The sequence below is a fragment of the Dama dama genome, chromosome 16, assembly GCF_033118175.1.
Source record: "Dama dama isolate Ldn47 chromosome 16, ASM3311817v1, whole genome shotgun sequence".
In the NCBI taxonomy this organism is placed as follows: Eukaryota; Metazoa; Chordata; class Mammalia; order Artiodactyla; family Cervidae; genus Dama; species Dama dama.
In genome coordinates this window covers 9,884,691-9,903,726 of record NC_083696.1, presented here as the reverse complement: position 1 = coordinate 9,903,726, position 19,036 = coordinate 9,884,691, and the positions used below count along the sequence as shown (strand labels likewise).

The 19,036-nt window shown below is 44.0% G+C and overlaps 1 protein-coding gene and 1 pseudogene across 6 annotated transcripts in view; both read right to left on the bottom strand.

Annotated features, from left to right (window-relative positions):
- Positions 1-2,329: 2,329 nt before the first annotated feature.
- On the bottom strand, positions 2,330-2,972 carry LOC133071012 (cyclin-dependent kinase 4-like; annotated as a pseudogene).
- Positions 2,973-8,373: 5,401 nt separating this feature from the next.
- WDR31 (WD repeat domain 31) overlaps positions 8,374-19,036 on the bottom strand; it is a 30,286-nt gene continuing 19,623 nt past the window's right edge. For all 6 annotated transcript variants that reach the window (XM_061163385.1, XM_061163387.1, XM_061163384.1 and 3 more), the window contains one exon: positions 8,374-18,009. In XM_061163385.1, coding sequence (XP_061019368.1) covers positions 17,849-18,009 — 161 coding nt within the window. In that variant the 3' untranslated portion in view covers positions 8,374-17,848. The remainder of the gene's footprint in view (positions 18,010-19,036) is intronic.

Genomic DNA, 19,036 nt, shown 5'->3' with positions numbered 1-19,036 from the left:
AACACTGGAGTGGGTTGCCATTTCCTTCTCCAATGCATGAAAGAGAAAGTGAAAGTGAAGTCGCTCAATTGTGTCTGACTCTATAGCGACCCCATGGACTGCAGCCCACCAGGCTCCTCCGTCCATGGGATTTTCCAGGCAAGAGGACTGAAGTGGGCTGCCATTGCCTTCTCCGAGTGCATAAAGAGTTTTTTCCTTTTTTAAAAAATAATTTTATTTATTTATTTATTGGTTGCGTTGAGTCTTCTTTGCTGCATGAGCTTTTCTCTAGTTACGGCAAGCAGGGGCTACTCTCCAGTTGTGGTGTGCAAGCTTCTCATTGCACTGGCTTCTCTTGTTGCAGAGCACAGGCTCTAGGGCACTCGGGCATCAGTAGGTGAGGCGCTCGGGCTTAGTTGCTCTGTGGTATGTGGGATCTGCCCAGACCAGGGATCAAACCTGTGTCTCCTTCATTGGCAGGCAGATTCCTTACCCCTGCCACTAGGGAAGCACCTTCAGTTTTTTAATGGCTGTACTGGATTTCATTGAATGACTGTACCAGAAATTACTTAACCATTCCTTTTTTTTTTTTTCTTCTTTGTTTTGTTTTTCCTGTATAAAAAAGGATCCTAATATCAAGGTATAGTGAAGGGGAGAACAAGAGACATACCCCTTGGTGTAAGGACACAGAAGGGCAGGAGAAGGATAAGCCTCAAAAGGAGAGGTGGTTCTATTTAGCCAGCATTTATTGTAGTAAACTATTCTTAATAAGTTGCACTCACCATTTAAAAATGTTCTGGTATGCATTCTTTATAGTAAAGTGTTACTACATCACATCTTATTTATTTTAGCAAATTAGTTTATCTTCTGTACTTAATTATAAAAACTTAGTTTTTGAATCTTATTTGCAAATACATTTTTTTTCCATTTGGCTCTATGGTTTGTTGCCTGTTTAGCTGAATATATAATGTCAACTTATCCTAAGGCTGTCCATGTACTTAATTTACTTAAGTATTAGTCTTAAGTAAAGTGCTTACTGTGTATCAGTTCAGTTCAGTTGCTCAGTCATGTCCGACTCTTTGGACTGCTGCACACCAGGCCTCCCTGTCCATCACCAGCTCCCAGAGTTTACTCAGACTCAATGTTCATTGAGTCGGTGATGCCATCCAACCATCTCATCCTCTGTTGTCCCCTTCTCCTCCTGCCTTCATTCTTTCCCAGCATCAGTGTCTTTTCTAGTCAGTTCTTGCATCAAGTGGCCAAAGTATTGGAGTTTCAGCTTCAGCATCAGTCCTTTCAATGAATATTCAGGACTGATTTCCTTTAGGATGGACTGGTTGGATCTCCTTGCAGTCCAAGGGACTCTCAAGAGTCTTCTCCAACACCACAGTTCAAAAGCATCAATTCTTCAGTGTTCAGCTTTCTTTGTAGTCCAACTCTCACATCCATACATGACTACTGGAAAAATCATAGCTTTGACTAGACAGACCTTTGTTGGCAAAGTAATGTCTCTGCTCTTTAATATGCTGTCTAGGTTGGTCATAGCTTTTCTTCCAAGGAGCAAGCATATTTGAATTTCATGGCTGCAGTCACCATCTGCAGTGATTTTGGAGCCCAAGAAAATAAAGTCTATCACTGTTTCCATTGTTTCCCCATCTATTTGCCATGAAGTGATGGGACCGGATGCCATGATCTTAGTTTTCTGAATGTTGAGTTTTTAAGTTTCACTGTGTATAGGAATTTCTATTTTGGAGGTGCTTGATCTATCTGCAAAGAAAAATTAAGAATTATTAGTACTTTATTACAAAATGTTCCTAGAAGTCTTAATTGCATTTATTAAAAAATAAAAACAAAAAACTGTAATGTTGGACTTGTATGCCTGGAAGTAATTAAGGTATATCATTACTGTAGTTTAAAAGTTGTACATGATAAGACATATTTTGTTTTTACTATATGTTTTTACTGAAAGATCTATTCTCTATCCCAAGGCAAGCATGAATAAAATTAGGTTAAATGTTTAAAACAAAAAAAAAAAAAAAGGAGGGGTTGGAGGGGAATGTCATTAAGGCAGCAAAATAGTCTCTATAAAAACCTGGAGAAGGTCTCCAATCTTTGAAGCCTCAGAGACCGAGGCAGAGGTCACACTCCAGGGTTCAAAGGAAGGGAAATGTCAGCATCTCCTCTCTTGGTTCTGATGCAACCATTCCTATTGCTCACCCTGGGTCACCGTGTAGATAAGAGTGCCTCTGGGCTCAGAAGGCAGAGATTCGCTGGTGTGGGTTAAAAGTCAGCATCTCTAGCATCTCTGAAGTAGCTGTGCTCCAGACTCCTCAGCCTCAGGTACCACCGGCTAGGGGGGCTCCAGGCCCTCTGGGGGAAAGGGCTCCACGGGTAGAGACACTTCTCAGGGCCTGTCATACTCTGGGGGCAGTCCAGTCAGGTCAAAGATTTGCCTAACTGGTCAGCTTCAGAGGTTCCACATATGAGAGGCCTTTGAGGAGACATCTATGCAGAGATACAGCCAACGTTCCCCACGTCCACAGGTCTTGCATATGTAGGCAGTAAAAAGAACTTCTGGAGTTCAGGGTACCAGAGTTTAACAACCGCAGATGTAAGTGCCAGCTGGAAGCTGCAGATTCTGGCCAGGCCAAAGTCAGCCAGCTTGACTGTTCCGCCACTTGTCACCTAAATGTTCTCTGGCTTTAGGTCTCGGTGAACGAAGAAGTGAGCATGAGGGAAATCTAGGCCTCTTAGAAACTGATGCCTCAGACCCCTGATGGTCTCCACCCCCACTCCAAGCCTGGTGGGGGTGCCTTGTCCTGGTAGGTCCAGAGGTCTTGGTCCACATATTCACACACCAGGATCACTCTGGTCTCCCGATCAGTTCAGGCTGTGGCACAGAGGTCCAGCAGGCCCCCTCCAGGGCACTCATATGCTCTTGAGGGCCGCAGAGTGGCCACTGTGGGGATTATGGGCCTTGTACACCATCCCATAGGCACCAACACTAATCTCAGTGACTGGCTCATCTCGAAGGGTAGCTATTCTCAAACCAGAGGAGAGCCTCGCCCCATGTTGAGAGGTACAGGGGCAGCCTGTTATCAGGACCCTGAAGTCAGTTCCTGCGGTACCACACACTCGAGCTCTGTCCTGGACAAGCAGTTGGATGCTCAGTTCGGTTCAGTTCAGTCACTTGGTCATACAGACTCTTTGCGACCCTGTAGACTGTAGCTTGCCAGGCTTCCCTGTCCATCACCAACTCCTGGAGCTTTCTCAAACTCATGTCCATGGAGTCGGTGATGCCATCCAACCATCTCATCCTCTGTCATCCCCTTCTCCTCCTGCCTTCAATCTTTCCCAGCATCAGGGTCTTTTCCAATGAGTCAGTTCTTCACATCAGGTGGCCAAAGTATTGGAGTTTCAACTTTAGCATCAGTCTTTCCAGTGAATATTCAAGACTGATTTCCTTTAGGATGGACTGATTCGATCTCCTTGCAGTTGGAGATCAACTATCACCCGTATGGGCCGACTATAGACACAGGCCAAAGCTAAAGCCGTCCCTTTCCCACCACCCTCACCAAGTGACCAGCTGCCCAACCATTCCCTTATTGATCTAACCCCTTTGTTTTTGTTTTTGGCTGTTTCTCAGGGCATGCAGGATCTTAGTTCCCTCACCAGGGATAGAACCAAGGCCCCCTGCAGTAGAAGCTTGGAGGCCTAACCACTGGACCCCAGGGAATTCCCCCTAATCCCTTCATTTTAAATATATAAACATTGGATGGAAAAATAAAGCCAATATGATTGCAGGATTTAGCTAAGCCTAGAATTGTCTGAAAAATAGTTGTATTCTTTGGGAAACATTTTTCCTCTGTCTGATCAGGAGACAAAGGGATGTCTCAGGGCTTGACCTGGTGGTGGCCTGGAATTCCCTTTCAGCCCTGGAATGCCCTACTTTCCATTTCTGGTTAACTAAGTTTAGTGAGAATTCAAAACACTGATTAAGCCGAGAAGAAAAAAAAAAAAGCCGAGATCTGATTTGTATTTGAAAGTTTGGAAGCCATGCTTTCCAGTTTGGCAACTCTTGCAAACCATGAAGTTTATACAATTTGACATAATAATATAATTTCCTGGAAGTATCCAAAAGATACGTGTGATATTGTGATTTATAGTAAGAATTGTATATTGTATATTTGGCCTTCATTCTGTTCCTGGTGCAGATTCCTAAAACCCTTGGAATGTCCTAAGTGATTGAGAACAATAAAGGTGTCTTTGTTATGTTAATGAGGTAACTTTCAAAATACCACAAGATAACCTAAGGATAGGGGCTGGTTGCCAAGGGAATCAACCTTACGATTTTGTGTCTGAGTTTTCAGTCTGGTCCTTACAACCCTGACTTTAACCCTCCACCTCCTGGGAGGGGAAAGGAGCTAGAGATTAAGTTCCATCACCCATGGCCAGTGGTTTAATTAATCATGGCTTTGTAATGGGGCCTCATAAAAATCCAAAAGGGTAGAGTTAAGAGAGTTTCTGGACTGATGAACACATCAAGTGCTAGGAGAATGATGTGCTTTGAGAGGGTATGTGAGTTCCACAGCCCTTCCCTTCATACCTTGTCCTACGCATCTCCTCCATCTGGCTGTTCACCTGTTGTTGTTGTTCAGTCGCTAAGTTGTGTCCAACTTTGTGACTAAATAAATGGACTGTAGAATGCCAGGTTTCCCTGTCCTTCATTATCTCCCAGAGTTTGCTCGAATTTATGTTCGTTGAGTCGGTGATGCCATCCAACCATTTCATCCTCTGTCACACTCCTTCTCCTCTTGCCCTCCATCTTTCCCAGCATCAAGGTCTTTTCCAATGAGTTGGGTCTTTGCATCAGTTGGTCAAAATATTGGAGCTTCAGCTTCAGCATCAGTCAGTCCTTTCAATGGATATTCAGGAATGATTTCCTTTAGGATTGACTGGTTTGATCTCCTTGCTGTCCAAGGGACTCTCAAAGGTCTTCTCCAGCACCAAAGTTCGAAAGCATCAATTCTTTGGTCTCAGCCTTCTTTATGGTCCAACTCTCACATCTGTACATGACTACTAGAAAAACCATAGCTTTGACTAGATGTACATATGCTCATCTATATCCTTCATAATATCCTTTATAATATGCTATCTTATAGTTAGCTACATAAGGTAAATGGAAGCAAATATTTCTCAGTCCTGTGAGTTGCTCTAGCAAATAATCAAACCCAAGGACGGGATCATGGGAACCTCTGATCTATAGCCAATTGGTCAGAAGCACAAGGAACTACATGGACTTTCAACTGATATCTGAAGTGTGTGTGGAGGGGAGGCAGTCTCGTGACACTGAACCTATAAGCTGTGGGATCTGATGCTTTCTCCAGCCAGGTAGTATCAGAACTAAGTTGAACTGTACACCCAGATGGTGTGAAAACTACAGACACATCAGAATCAGTCACAGTCGGAATATACCTATATCTTTTGGTTAACTGAGGATCTTCATTGCAGTTTTAACTACAAATTAATAATAAAAAAAAAGAGTCAACTGTAGCACATCAGTTAAGTGGAAAACTATACAATCATTTAAAATGATATTGTGGAAGAATTTTTATTGACTTGTGAAAATGGTCACAATATACTATAAATGGAGGGGGCAAAGCAGTTTACAAAATATTATATGTGTGAGTCAGATTTTGTAAAACAAAACTTGTAAAGGCTGAAGGCCATGAGACAAAATGTCACAATGGTTGTCTCTGTGTGTTAGGCTTACTGGTATTTTCATTTTCTTCTTATCTATATTTTTTAAACTTTTATTAATAAATATGTATTACTTTTGATAGGGACAAAGTAAGATAATCAAATAGTTAGCCCAGAAATTTCATTAGGGGATCATAGATAGCAAGGGAAGTTTAAGGGACTTCGGGGGACTATAGTAAGTTAATGATCACTTAAGCAATCAGGTTTGATTAATCGTAAAATCAAGTAGGCTTGCATAGCAACAGGAACCATGCAGCAGAAGCATGCCCAAAACAATACAACAATGGTGGCGTGAGACCCACCTCTCATCCAGTGAGTTCAGTAAGTTAATGACTCCTAGGACACGCTCTTTGCACACATAAAAAATAACAATTTATGGAAAGGTGACAATTCAAAGTGAAAGACCTTCATTGTACTGAGACCTGAAGTAATTTTTCCGTAGTGCCAGCTTGACCATGTAGGGACAAGAAAATTCCTGGAGGAGGAGTTGATGATGGAAGTGTGACATCTATTCAAGAATGAGAGAAAGAACGCGGTCTTTTTCCCCCTCCCCACATTTCCTTTGATTATAAAAACATAAGCCACGGAGTTCTTGAGGCGGCACCCTCTCACCAACCAATTAATTGTAAGCCTCATAAGAGTCCTATTCTAATAAATCACTTTTTATCTGTTACTTTGCCTCTTGCTGAATTCTTTCTGTTCCGAGACATAAAGGACTAGAGTGGAGCCCCCTAATGGTTTCACTTCTGGAGTAGGGGAATTCACTTGGAAAATAAATAAGTCTGAGTTTTCTGCAACCAGGGAATCCAGAACTTAAGGAGAAAAGGAAGGCGGGTGTGTAAGAAATCAGGGCATTGCAAGCACTGACACAAAAAGACCTTGTCTAACCCTGGCCCTTTCCCGGGTCACTTCTTGTCTAGTGAGCAAATGCGCTATCACAATGTCTCTGGGTGGTCGGGGCTAGGGAGTACTTTGCAAACAGTGGAAAATTTTCCGGGGAGATACCCAGGAGAGATAGTGAGGCATCTCAGGAATTTGAGAGTTGAACAAACTTCGTTCATGCTTGGGAAGTGAGGTCAGTCAGCTGGAAAAGCACCTTGTCTAAGCAGTCCGTTGAAACTGGGTGAGTGAAGAGTCATGAGACATGGTGGAGCCCAGCCAAGATGTGGAGTGGAGGCAGAAAGTGGCATGAACCACGTGGGGAGGAAGAGGCAGTGAAGGCAGTAAACGGTCAGTGGAGGAGGGAGTAAAGGCGGTGACGAGGCAGGTTTTGGTCCGGTGACCAGCGTTGAGTGAGATCCCAGCCCACAAGGTCAGAGGCAGCTCTCCCCATGGGGCAGCAAATGGTTGTCACTAGGCGCCTGGCCTTGGGCCCTCCCAGAACATAGAAAGGTCCTAGCCATAGAGGCCTCACCTGGAGATTGAGAGGAATGCCAAAGCTCAGGCCCTCTCCAGACCTACTAAGTCAGAATTTGCATTTTTACAAGATCCGCAGGGAAATTTAGAGATACACTGGAGTATAAGGAGGACTAATTTAGGAAAAAATATCCCCAATACATGCTCCTTGACTCATCCTGAGTACATTCATCTTCAGATTCCTGGAGACTTCCCATGGACCTGACACCAAGAAGAAGATATTCCTGGCAGGGCTAGGTAAATCTCAGTGTGGGAATGGGCATCTCCTTTGTGTAGCATCTGAACCTGTTTTACAAGCCACAATCCTTATGCAAAACCCTTGGGGCCAGATGTGTTTTAGAATTCAGAATTTTTCATATTTTAGGAACATAATATGATGCACTGACTATATACTAGTGAGAACTGAGGCAGCACACTGTAATAAAATGTACTAATATTCTGCTATTTATTATAGAGTGATAGCTGAAAGAATCGGAGAAGGCAATTGCACCCCACTCCAGTAGTCTTGCTTGGAAAATCCCATGGACGGAGGAGCCTGGTAGGCTGCAGTCCACGGGGTCGCAAAGAGTCAGACATGGCTGAGCGACTTCACTTTCACTTTTCACTTTTATGCATTGGAGAAGGAAATGGCAACCCACTCCAGTGTTCTTGACTGGAGAATCCCAGGGATGGGGTCGCACAGAGTCGGACACGACTGAAGTGACTTAGCAGTAGCGGCAGCTAAAAGAATAAGCACCATCTGGTCAGGTCAATTTTGGCACCAAATTTAATCAGAAAACCTTTGGAGAAAGAAATGGCAACCCACTCCAGTATTCTTGCTTGGAGAATTACATGGACAGAGGAGCCTGGTGGGCTCCATGGGATAGCACAGAGTTGGACACAACTGAGCAACAAACACACTTTGTCTCTAGAGTGTGGGAATTGTAGGATTGTGGAAAAGGATTATGAACTATTTTATTATTCTATCTTTTTAAGGATTTTTTTATGTGGGCCATTTTAAAGTCTTTATTGAGTTTATTACACTATTGCTTCTGTTTTATTTATTTTTGGCTGCCCCGTGCAGCTTTCAGGGTTTGTTGTGGTCTGTGTGTGGGTTGGAAAAGAATTTCCAGACGTGAGGCGGAATGAGAGGAGAACAGCATTTATTAGAACAGTGGGTTGGCTCGAGAGAGAGCCAACCAATATTGCTTCTGTTTGAAGGTTTGGTTTTTTGGCTGTGATGCAAATGGGATGTTAGTTCCCCAACCAGGGATTGAACCCCCACCCCATGTATTGGAAGGCAAGGACTTAAACACTGGACCACATTTTAAAATATACCAATTGAATAAAGCTGGAAACATTGATTTGCACTATTTCCCAACCTTCATTTACCTCAGGCTTAGCAGGAACTACACAAGATCTAGATATTCTTTCAAATATAAAGTAGTTCACATAATTACTCTCACCAAGCAGGTCCCATCTGGCATTGTATTCCCAGATCAACTCGAGGGGTTCTGTAAGGAGTGATTGGATTTTGACCGAAACTGCGAATTTTTCCCAGCTAACATCAGTTTTTGAAATGTGCGAGCTGAGGCAGGACCCCAGGGCCTCCAGCTCCCAGTCCTGCGCTTTCCGCCCCTCCCTTCATCTGTCCTCCCCTCCCCACCCTGTCCTCGGGCAGAGGGCTCCTCCTGGGACACAGGACGGCAGGCCTCCAGCCCATGCTGCCTGGTGTATTTAGAAACTCGAAACTGCAGTCGGACAGTTCTTTCTCCAGCTGGGCTGTGAAGCAGCTCATTCTCCAAACCCTCAGACCTTCTGCCACATTGGGGTGGCAGTAATGGGCCCCTGAAGCTCCTTGGTATGAGTTGGGCCAGGCACAGCCAGTAAGACCTCACACTTACTCTGAAATCTCTCCTCACGCGACCACTGCCAGGAAGACAGTGGCAAAGAGTTGCGAGACGTTGTTTATACAAGGAAGGGACAGGGGAGTTTCCAGGAAGGTCTCAAAAGCCTTCTCCAAATGCCCGGAGAGAGATGGCCAAAGTCCATCTCTGCTTTGGAGTGCCCAGCGGGCAGCACCAGGCGAAGGGACCCTCTCACGGGGCTGTCAGTCAAAATCAGGAAGCCGGGCCCCACCCTCCTTGGTGGGTCCACAGGGCCTCAGGGTCTGCGCGATTTTCTGTGGCACTTTCTCATCGGTGCTTGCCTCTACATCTGTTTCCCTTCTCTCATGGGAATTTACTCTTTAACTTTTATTGTAACACATGTCCAATATGGAAAAATTAGGTGACTCAGATGAATAATAATATGATTCTCAGGAACAATGCTAGGCACCATTTGAGGGGCTCCACCTAAATCTGTGACATTTCTGATGACACTCTGTGAGCAGGTGTTAGCATCATATAATCTCCACTTCACAGGTGAAGGCACTCAGACACAGGTAGGTCCCTAGCCCCAGGTTTGTGAGGCTAAGGGGAGGCTGACTGGGATCTGAACCAGGCATTGTGGTACTGGAGTCCACACCCTAAACCCAGGCCACATCCTGCCTATAAGGAGAAAATAGACTCACCCAAAATCCTACACACAGAAGTGACCACCAAGACATTTGGGTATATAGCGTTTTAGTATTTTAAATATAAAAATTTTTTCATAAATTATTATAAAATAGGTGCTTCCCTTGTAGCTCAGTTGGTAAAGAACCTGCCTGCAATGCAGAAGACCTGGGTTCGATTCCTGGGTCAGGAAGATCCCCTGGAGAAGTGGCAAGCCACTGTAGTATTCTTGCCCGGAGAAACCCATGGACAGAGGAGCCTGGCAGGCTACAGTTCATGGGGTCACAAGAGTCAGACACGACTTAGCAACTAAACCACTACCATTACAAAATGTCTTACTAAAAAAAAATAAAAAATAAAAAAAAATAAAATGTCTTACTCTATGCACTGTTTTGTGGTCTTTCTACCTATCTTTCCACATCATGACACATTCTACAACGTTTTCTTCAACATGAAAATAGTCTTATCATAAAAGTGACAGAATTAAATTTATGTGTTTGCTTGTAGTGTATGCATGAAACGTCTCTGAAAGGGTTCTGCAGATGCTGGAACACGGGTTACCTCTTGAGGGAGCCAGACGGAAGGCAGATGTGGATGAGAAGGAGACTGCTGTGTAACCTCTTGTACTCTTGACTATGACTATATAAATGTGTTATTGATTTAAAAAATAATTAAACTTCAAAAATTAAACAAATTCATCCTCATTATAAAAAAAATACAGGCATAAAGTAGAAAATAAATTCATCTTTAAGCTCAATACTCAGAGATAACACCGTTAACATTTTGCTCTATTTCTTCCAGACCTTTATCTATGAATGTATAGACATATATGCAGATATATTTTTTACCAAAATAGGATGAGACTGTATGGGGCTGTTTTGTTACCTGTGTTTTTCACTTAGGGTGAGTCATGGACAATGTTCCACGCAGCCTCATTTTAAATGTCAGCAAGTTTATCAGTCATATAAAGGTGGCCGGTTTCCAGAGGAATATTTCTGGATAGACTGAGTTCAGCACCTAGATATGCAGTGCTAGTTGATACCAGGATTATTTTATTAGGAGATGCAGATGAAATTATGATTGTGAAAGTGGTTTGTAAAAATAGAGCATATAAGATTCTGTTTTAAATTCTGACCTCTTAAACAAATAAAAATTAAAAAAAAAACCAAAAAACCTAAATTCTGGCCTCTTAACTGGCCGTTGTCAGGAAGAATGGTAGAATCAAAACCAGTTGGTCCAGCTTCTTTCTAATGTTGGCTCACGGAGCTGACACCTCCCTAGTGCGGTCTTCATTTACACACTCATTTACTTATTTATATTTTGAGTCTTAGTTGTGGCTTGTGGGATCTAGTTCCCTCATCAGGGATCAAACCTGCACTGGGAGTGCGGTCTTGGCCACCACCAGGTAAGTCCCTGACTCATCTTTAAAGCTGAGAGTTTTAAGGAAAGTTTAAGAGCACCAAGTGTTAGCAAGGGTATGGAACTGAAACTCTGCCTAATGTCTTACAGCTGGTGGGAATGTGAACTGGGACAAACTTTTTGGAAAAGAGCTACTAAAGCTGATCATGTAAGATACCCTATGGCTCAGAAAGATCTCCCCTGCTTATACAGTGAACACAAATGCAGGCAGATTTCATCACATGACTTATTAATAAAATGTTCATAGCAACACTATTTATAAGCATCCCAAACTAGAAACTTCCCATATGCCCATCGGTAGTTAAGTGGATATATTATAATATTGTCACACAATACAATACTATCCAACAACATGAATCTATCTCACAAACATGTTGAACCAAAGAAACTTGGCTCAAGATTAGAGCACAAACTGTTTCACTTAGCTCTACTGCTACCTAACAAACTGTTCCCAAACTTAGCGTCTTGAAACAACTGGTTGTTCTTCATGACTGAGTGGCTAGTTGTTCAGTTTCTCTTTTGATGTCATCTGTGGCTACATTCGGCTGTGGGTTTGGCAGGGCTGGAAGGTCCAAGGAGACCTTGTTCACCTGTGTGGTGGTTCTGGGTTCTTTTCCACAGGGCCTCAGTCACCTCTCTGGTGTGGAGGCCTCGGAGCAATGTTCCAAAAGGGTGAAAGTGAAGCTGCAAGCTCTAAGGCCGAACTCAGACTTGCACACCATTTGTTCTTCTGCATTCTGTCAGTCAGCCAAGGCAAAGGCTATCGCAGATTCAAGGGATGGAAAAAACAGACTCCATCAATAGATTGCCATTGATAATGATAATAGATTACCATTATTGCCAAATTCAGAATAGTATTGCCAAATTCAGACTTAAATTGAAGAAGGGAGGGAAAACCACTACACCATTCAAGTATGACCAAAATCAAATTCTTTTTGATTATACAGTGGAAGTGACAAATAGATTCAAGGGATTAGATCAGATGGACAGAGTGCCTGAAGAACTATGGATGGAGGTTCATGCCACTGTATAGGAGGCAGGGATCAAGACCATCCCCAAGGAAAAGAAATGAAAGGCAAAATGGCTGCCTGAGGAGGCCTTACAAATAGCTGTGAAGAGAAGAGAAGCTAAAGGCAAAGGAGAAAAGGAAAGATATTCCCACCTGAATGCAGAGTCCCAAAGAATAGCAAGGAGAGATAAGAAAGCCTTCCTCAGTGATCAGTGCAAAGAAAGAGAGGAAAACAACAGAATGGGGAAGACTAGAGATCTCTTCAAGAAAATTAGAGATACCGAGGGAACTTTTCATGCAAAGATGGGCACAATAAAGGACAGAAATGGTATGGACCTAACAGAAGCAGAAGATACTAAGAAGAGGTGGCAAGAATACACAGAAGAACTATACAAAAAAGAACTTCATGACCCAGATAACCACAATGGAGTGATCACTGGACTAGAGTCAGACATCCTGGAATGCAAAGTCAAGTGGAGGTGATGGAATTCCAGTTGAATTATTTAAAATCCTAAAAGATGATGCTGTGAAAGTGCTGTACTCAATATGCCAGCAAATTTGGAAAACTCAGCAGTGGCCACAGGACTGGAAAATGTCCATTTTCATTCCAATCCCAAAGAAAGGCAATGACAAAGAATGCTCAAACTACCCCACAATTGCACTCATCTCACACGTAGCAAAGTAATGCTCAAAATTCTCCAAGCCAGGCTTCAACAGTATGTGAACCATGAACTTCCAGATGTTCAAGCTAGATTTAGAAAAGGCAGAGGAACCAGAGATCAAATTGCCAACATCCATTGGATCATCAAAAAAGCAAGAGAGTTCCAGAAAAACATCTACTTCCACTTTATTGACTATGCCAAAGCCTTTAAGTGTGTGGATCACAACAAACTGGAAAATTTTTAATGAGATGGGAATACCAGACCATCTGATCTGCCTCCTGAGAAATCTGTATGCAGGTCAGGAAGCAACAGTTAGAAATGGACATGGAACAACAGACTAGTTCCAAATAGGGAAAGGAGTACGTCAAGGCTGTATATTGTCATCCTGCTTATTTAACTTCTATGCAGAGTACATCGTGAGAAACACTGGACTGGATGAAGCACAAACTGGAATCAAGATTGCCGGGAAAAATATCAATAACCTCAGATATGCAGATGACACCACACTTAGGGAAGAAAGCAAAGAGGAACTGAAGAGCCTCTTGATGAAAGTGAAAGAGGAGAGTGAAAAAGTTGGCTTAAAACTCAACATTCAGAAAACTAAGATGATGGCATCCGGTCCCATCACTTCATGGCAAATAGATGGGGAAACAGCAGAAACAGTGACAGATTTTTATTTTTTTGTGCTCCAAAATCACTGCAGATGGTGACTGCAGCCATGAAATTCAAAGATGCTTGCTCCTTGGAAGAAAAGTTATGACCGATCTAGATAGCATATTAAAAAGCAGAGACATTACTTTGCCAACAAAGGTCCGTCTAGTCAAGGCTATGGTTTTTCCAGTAGTCATGTATGGATGTGGGAGTTGGACTATAAAGAAAGCTGAGTGCCGAAGAATTGATGCTTTGGAACTGTGGTGTTGGAGAAGATTCTTGAGAGTTCCTTGGACTGCAAGGAGATCCAAGCAGTCCATCCTAAAGGAAATCAGTCCTGAATATTCATTGGAAGGACTGATGCTGAAACTCAAACTCCAATACTTTGGCCACCTGATGTGAAGAACTGACTCATTTGAAAAGGCCCTGATGCTGGGAAAGGTTGAAGGCGACAAGGGAAGGGGATGACAGAGGATGAGATGGTTGGATGGCATCACCGACCCAATGGACATGAGTTTGAATAAACTCCGGGAGTTGGTGATGAACAGGGTAGCCTGGTGTGCTGCAGCTATGGGGTTGCAGTGAGTCGGACACGACCGAGCGACTGAACTGAAATGAACTGGCTGATTAGTGATAAGTTAGTTGGCAAAGGGTCGCATGTACAGGGATGGGAGAAATTTGTGGCCATATCTTCCATCTACTACAATACGATTTTATATCAAGTAGAAAGCAGACAAAGCCAGTTTACGTTGTGACAAATTCCTGAGCAGATACTTCTGGAGGGGTGTATGTGGGAGGCCACCTGGGTCCCTGGATGCATCATACTCGTTCATCTAGGTTACCAGCATGTGTTCAGTTCATGAAAATTCAACCAGCTGTAAATTTAAGACATTTGAAATTTTGTGATGGCTAAACTTGAACTAAAAAAATTTAAATATATATACATATACAGTGACTTAAAGAGAATGACGTTCTCTTTCAAGTCAAAGTTCAGCTAGTCAGGCTGTTGGAACAGATCAGCTCCTGGAAGTTATCTGGGGCCCTGGTTCCTCCTTTCTTGCTGTCCCATCCTATCCTTATCCAAATAGTTGAAGCTACTCCTGGCAGTCTGCATCACACCTAGGGGGAAGGGGCCCAGAGGGGAAGTCCTGGACAAACATGTGCCTTTTGTGCTTATAAGGTGGAAGTTACACACACACATCACTGCCACTCCCAATCCACTGACACCAGCTTATTCTCATGGCCATGCCTAGCTGGGAATGCTATCTTAGCTGCAAACCCCATGCCAAGAAGCGCCCATTTCAGGAACAGCTAGCACTCCGCTGTGTTTTTAATGATGAAACTGCTGTTTAATAATTATTCTTTCAAAAGACCAATCAGAAAAATCTAAGTTCCTTTTTCTCAGCATTAAAATATTAAAAAAAAAAACAAAAACGACTTGAGTTCTATACTTGCAATTCCTGTATCAAAACGAAGGTCCTTATAGACTGAAAACAATCTCTCTCAATACCAATGTTGAAAACACACATCTGAAGGCACATTTCTGCTGCTGTCCTGAAAGATCAGATATTATTTCTGTTTTGGTGACTGTAAACTCAGAATTCTTCAGGAACCTTCTTTAATAATCATTGTTCAGGAAGTCAGTGATAATCAGGACTTGTCCGATACTGTGGGGATACCAAAGATGTTCACTGCATCACAATACTTGCAGGTAGCTATTTTAAAGAAAACACCCTTTTCCAGGTTATTTTTAACCTTTTAGAAAAAATAAAGGTCCTCATAAGATAGTTTAAGCCACCACAAAAACCAAATAAATATTTTTAAAAGGTGGTTAATAATCACTATGCATTTTCCTTAAATATTAATATATAAATATTTTCAACTTATATAAGTAAATATATGAATTAAAAAAAAATTACAATATAATTGGCCAGATTCCAAGGGCTTAAATACTTTCATAGAAAAAAGCTGGACTTTTCTGGTAGTCCAGTGGTTAAGCCTCCATAGATCAACTGCAGGGGAAATGGGTTTGATCCCTGGTGAGGGATCCAAGATTCCGAATGCCATGTGTGTGGTACGGCCAAAAAAGAAAAAAAAAGTCGTCTTTGGAAGATTCCCTTATGTGATTTTAGAGGAATAGCCTCTAAAATGAGATGTTCGATGACCAAATGAATGCATTAGGGCATAAAAGACTGAAAAATCTTATAAAAACACGTGCATTTATGAATCTATTTTCTACTTAAAATGCACAGATAAGGAATTTTTACATCAAGCAGGTGTAGAGTGTAGGGAAACGATTTAATTGGTAATAGAACTGGGCTTGTCAGAGCCCTTTAATTTTCTCAGTCTTCCCTGGGACCCCCCTCCCAACCCACTCCCTTAGATTCTCTGTCTTCTTCCTAGAAAAAAAGGCTCAGTTGTAGCACTAATAGTTTAAGACTAGCTAGGACTTTCCCTGAGACACCTGTCTACTACTCCCAGGCCCCTTGTCAGGAGGATCTCCTTGGAGCCAAAAAGTTGATAACTGGTCTAGAAAAGATACAAACAAGGTCATGGTCTAAGAATTTCTGAAGTGGACTTTGTGACATCATGCAGAGGCTAAGGGGTGAGGCAAAGGGCTCCTCCCCTTCCTCCCCACGTGTATAACCTCCGGCAGAGGACTGCGTGTCCCCAGGCCTCAGTTTCCTCATCTGTGACAGGGTACTAAGAACCACGTGGGAATATGTGTGCTCAGCCTCCTGTTGGTGCTCAGTGAGGCAGCTTCCTCTCTCACCACGTCCTTCTAGGGCTCAAAGATCTGTAACTTAACGGATCACAGGGAAGCCGAACAATGACTGAAGGGTTAGAAGTCACGATCTAAGGAGGACGGGTGAAGGAGTGGTGAACATGTCACGTGGGAGGGACAGCATTTAGTCTGGGCAGAGAGGGCAGCGAGGAGCCAGGGCTGCCAACTGTAAGCATCCCACAGCTTGCCTGGCATTTAACATGGTCCAATTCTCAAAACAGCCCTGTGAGCAAAGTAGGATTATGAGCTCCATCTTCTAAGTGAGGAAACTGGGGTTTTACAACTTTCCCAAGATCATCCAGCTGAATGGGGAAATGGAGGGTCCAACCTGGGTCTGATGGATGCTTTGCATCAGCTTAAGCTGCTCCTCTCCAGTGGCTGGAGACAGAATGGGGGAGCTGGCCCCAAAGAGGAGCGAGAGGGGGACATGGAAGAAGGTTGCCAGCGGCTGGTATCAGGGACAGGCAGGGGCCAGAGAGGACTCTTTGGGACTCATCAGAAAGGGACTTTCCAGGCCTCAGTTGCCTTGTGTGTGGGCTTGCCTGGAGGCAGGAGTGAGTCTCCTTTCCCTGGAGGAAAGCAGGCTTGTGACCACCAGGCTCGGGACCCATCTCCTGGGAACCACCCAGACAGACGGGAGCAGTCTGCTCCTCTTCACCGACAGGGGCTCGGTGGCTGGCACGGCTGAGCCCATCTTTCTACTTCTTTCTATGTGTTCCAATGTCATTGCAGACATTCCCTTTGCCTCGCTCCGGCCATTTCCCAGGAAGGGTTATATAAAACTAAGTAAAAATATTAAAACACACAAATGAAATTCTTCTTAGCCTTCATCTCTCCACTCCCTCCTCCGTGGAATGGGTTTGAAAATCCGTCCAACTCCGGGCGAGGCACGGTGGCGGCCAGCCTCTTTGCCCGCCATCTCAGGCCTCCCGCTCATGCAGCGCTCGCCCTGGTCGCTTTGCTTCCTTGCCCTAACTTTGATTCTTCTGGGAAGGGAAGGGGCTGTGATTAGAGCTTAACCTCATGTCTGCAATCCGTTTCTTCCATGGAGCTGCACTAACCTTTCCCACCTAGATAACTGTGAGGCAACCACAATGGTTTCTCTCTCCACTATACTCTTTTCTTTTCTGGAGACACGGAAAAGGTCAGTTCAGTAGACTCAGACCTGTGTTCTGACTCTCACTCTTACATCCACATCCATCCACATCCATCATTCTGAGCTATAAACCTTTTTTTTTTTTTTAAGAAAGATACACATTCCATGAACAAAATGCAGTACATCTCAGAAGGTAAGATGGCCTTGGGAGAAACACTCCACAGACAAGAGTGTGGGCCGTCTCAAAAGGCAAAAGCCCATAAACTCATTTTTCTTAAACAGTAGTCCCCAAAGCTCACTAAAACTTGTACTTGGATTTAATTTCAATTGAGAACCATATTTGAGTCCGTATTACTAATCTCTACACCTGATTTTGACTTAAACTGACTTCTAACACTGACATATCTTCCAAGGGAACCTAAGCAAAAAACATCAGCTCCACATTACCCTCCCCTCAAGAGAACATGAAAAAACACAAAGTCACACTGAGAAAGAAGGAGCCACAGTTTGCTCTTGTCCAGTGAAGGTCTCTTGGCCTCAGAATGCCGCCACTTCCCGCAGTTCCAGCCCTCGGCTGTGGTCCACCCTGAGTAAGTGAATTCCTCTGCTGAAACTCGCACACAATAAGGAGATGGTGTCGGCCACCGCCAGGGAAGTCAAAGGTCCTGATCCATCCAGCGACAAGGTGAAAAGGCAGGCTGGGGAGGTAGGGGGAACCGGCACGTTAGACCAAGGCTGCCATATCATGAAAGGCGGCGTCTTTGTAAGAAGCCTACAGAAATAAAGCCCATGCTGTGTATATGCATCTAACCCAGGTGCGAGAGGCACTCGGTGCCTCAGAGGAGTGTTCAGTGAGGAGGTCAGCCCCAGGGCATCAGCGCAGGACGTATTCCACCTGGAAGTACACCGGACAACTGGGGCCTCACTGCAAGGCCGTGTTAAAACGCTGCCCTCGAATGCCCGCCCAGAGAACAAAGCGCAGGGCAAAAGATGAGGACACTGATCTTCAGCTGCGCCGCCCTGGGGTCTTGCTTTGTCCTCTCAGGACAAAGGATGACAGGGCACCTGCAGGGCGGTCTGGGGCTGCCGGCTGACCCACTCACCTCCGTCAGCATCTTGCAGGCTGCTCTTCTAGGAGCATGCGTGCACACTCGGCGGGCAGAGCGGCGCTTTCGCACCTGGTCCTCCCTGGTCTTGGGTTTTGATCCCCGAATCTAGAACAGCTGCTCTTCCCACAAGCCCAGGTCAGGGTACCTGACTGCACTCACTGTGGAAGCCGCTGGACGTGACCCCACACGTCTGAGGGGGGCAACCCTATCCTCCCCTGCTAGGAGCTGAGTTTCTGGGAGATGAGTTGTTGAAGGGATTTGGCTTGAGGGTCTAAATGAACGCTAGCTCTGTGTCTGCCAGAAGCCAGTGTCCAGGACAGAATAGTATGAAGGCAGTGGGGTGCTGGTAAGCTGGCTTTTTGGAAAGGAAAAAAAAAAACCTTCATTCACAGCATTTGCCAATTTTCGTGAGGTAAATACTCCTGCCATGACCATATTAAATATTCCTGAATATTTAACAGTCAGTGAGCAGAAGCTGGCTCCAGCACACCACCACATCAAGGAAACTATGGGGAGCTTGTTCCCTAAAGCATGTCTTTCTCTGGCGCTTTGCATAACCTTTCTACAATCCCAAACCTTAGCTGCAGAGTCAAGAGAGGGCAGTCTTTCTGAGACT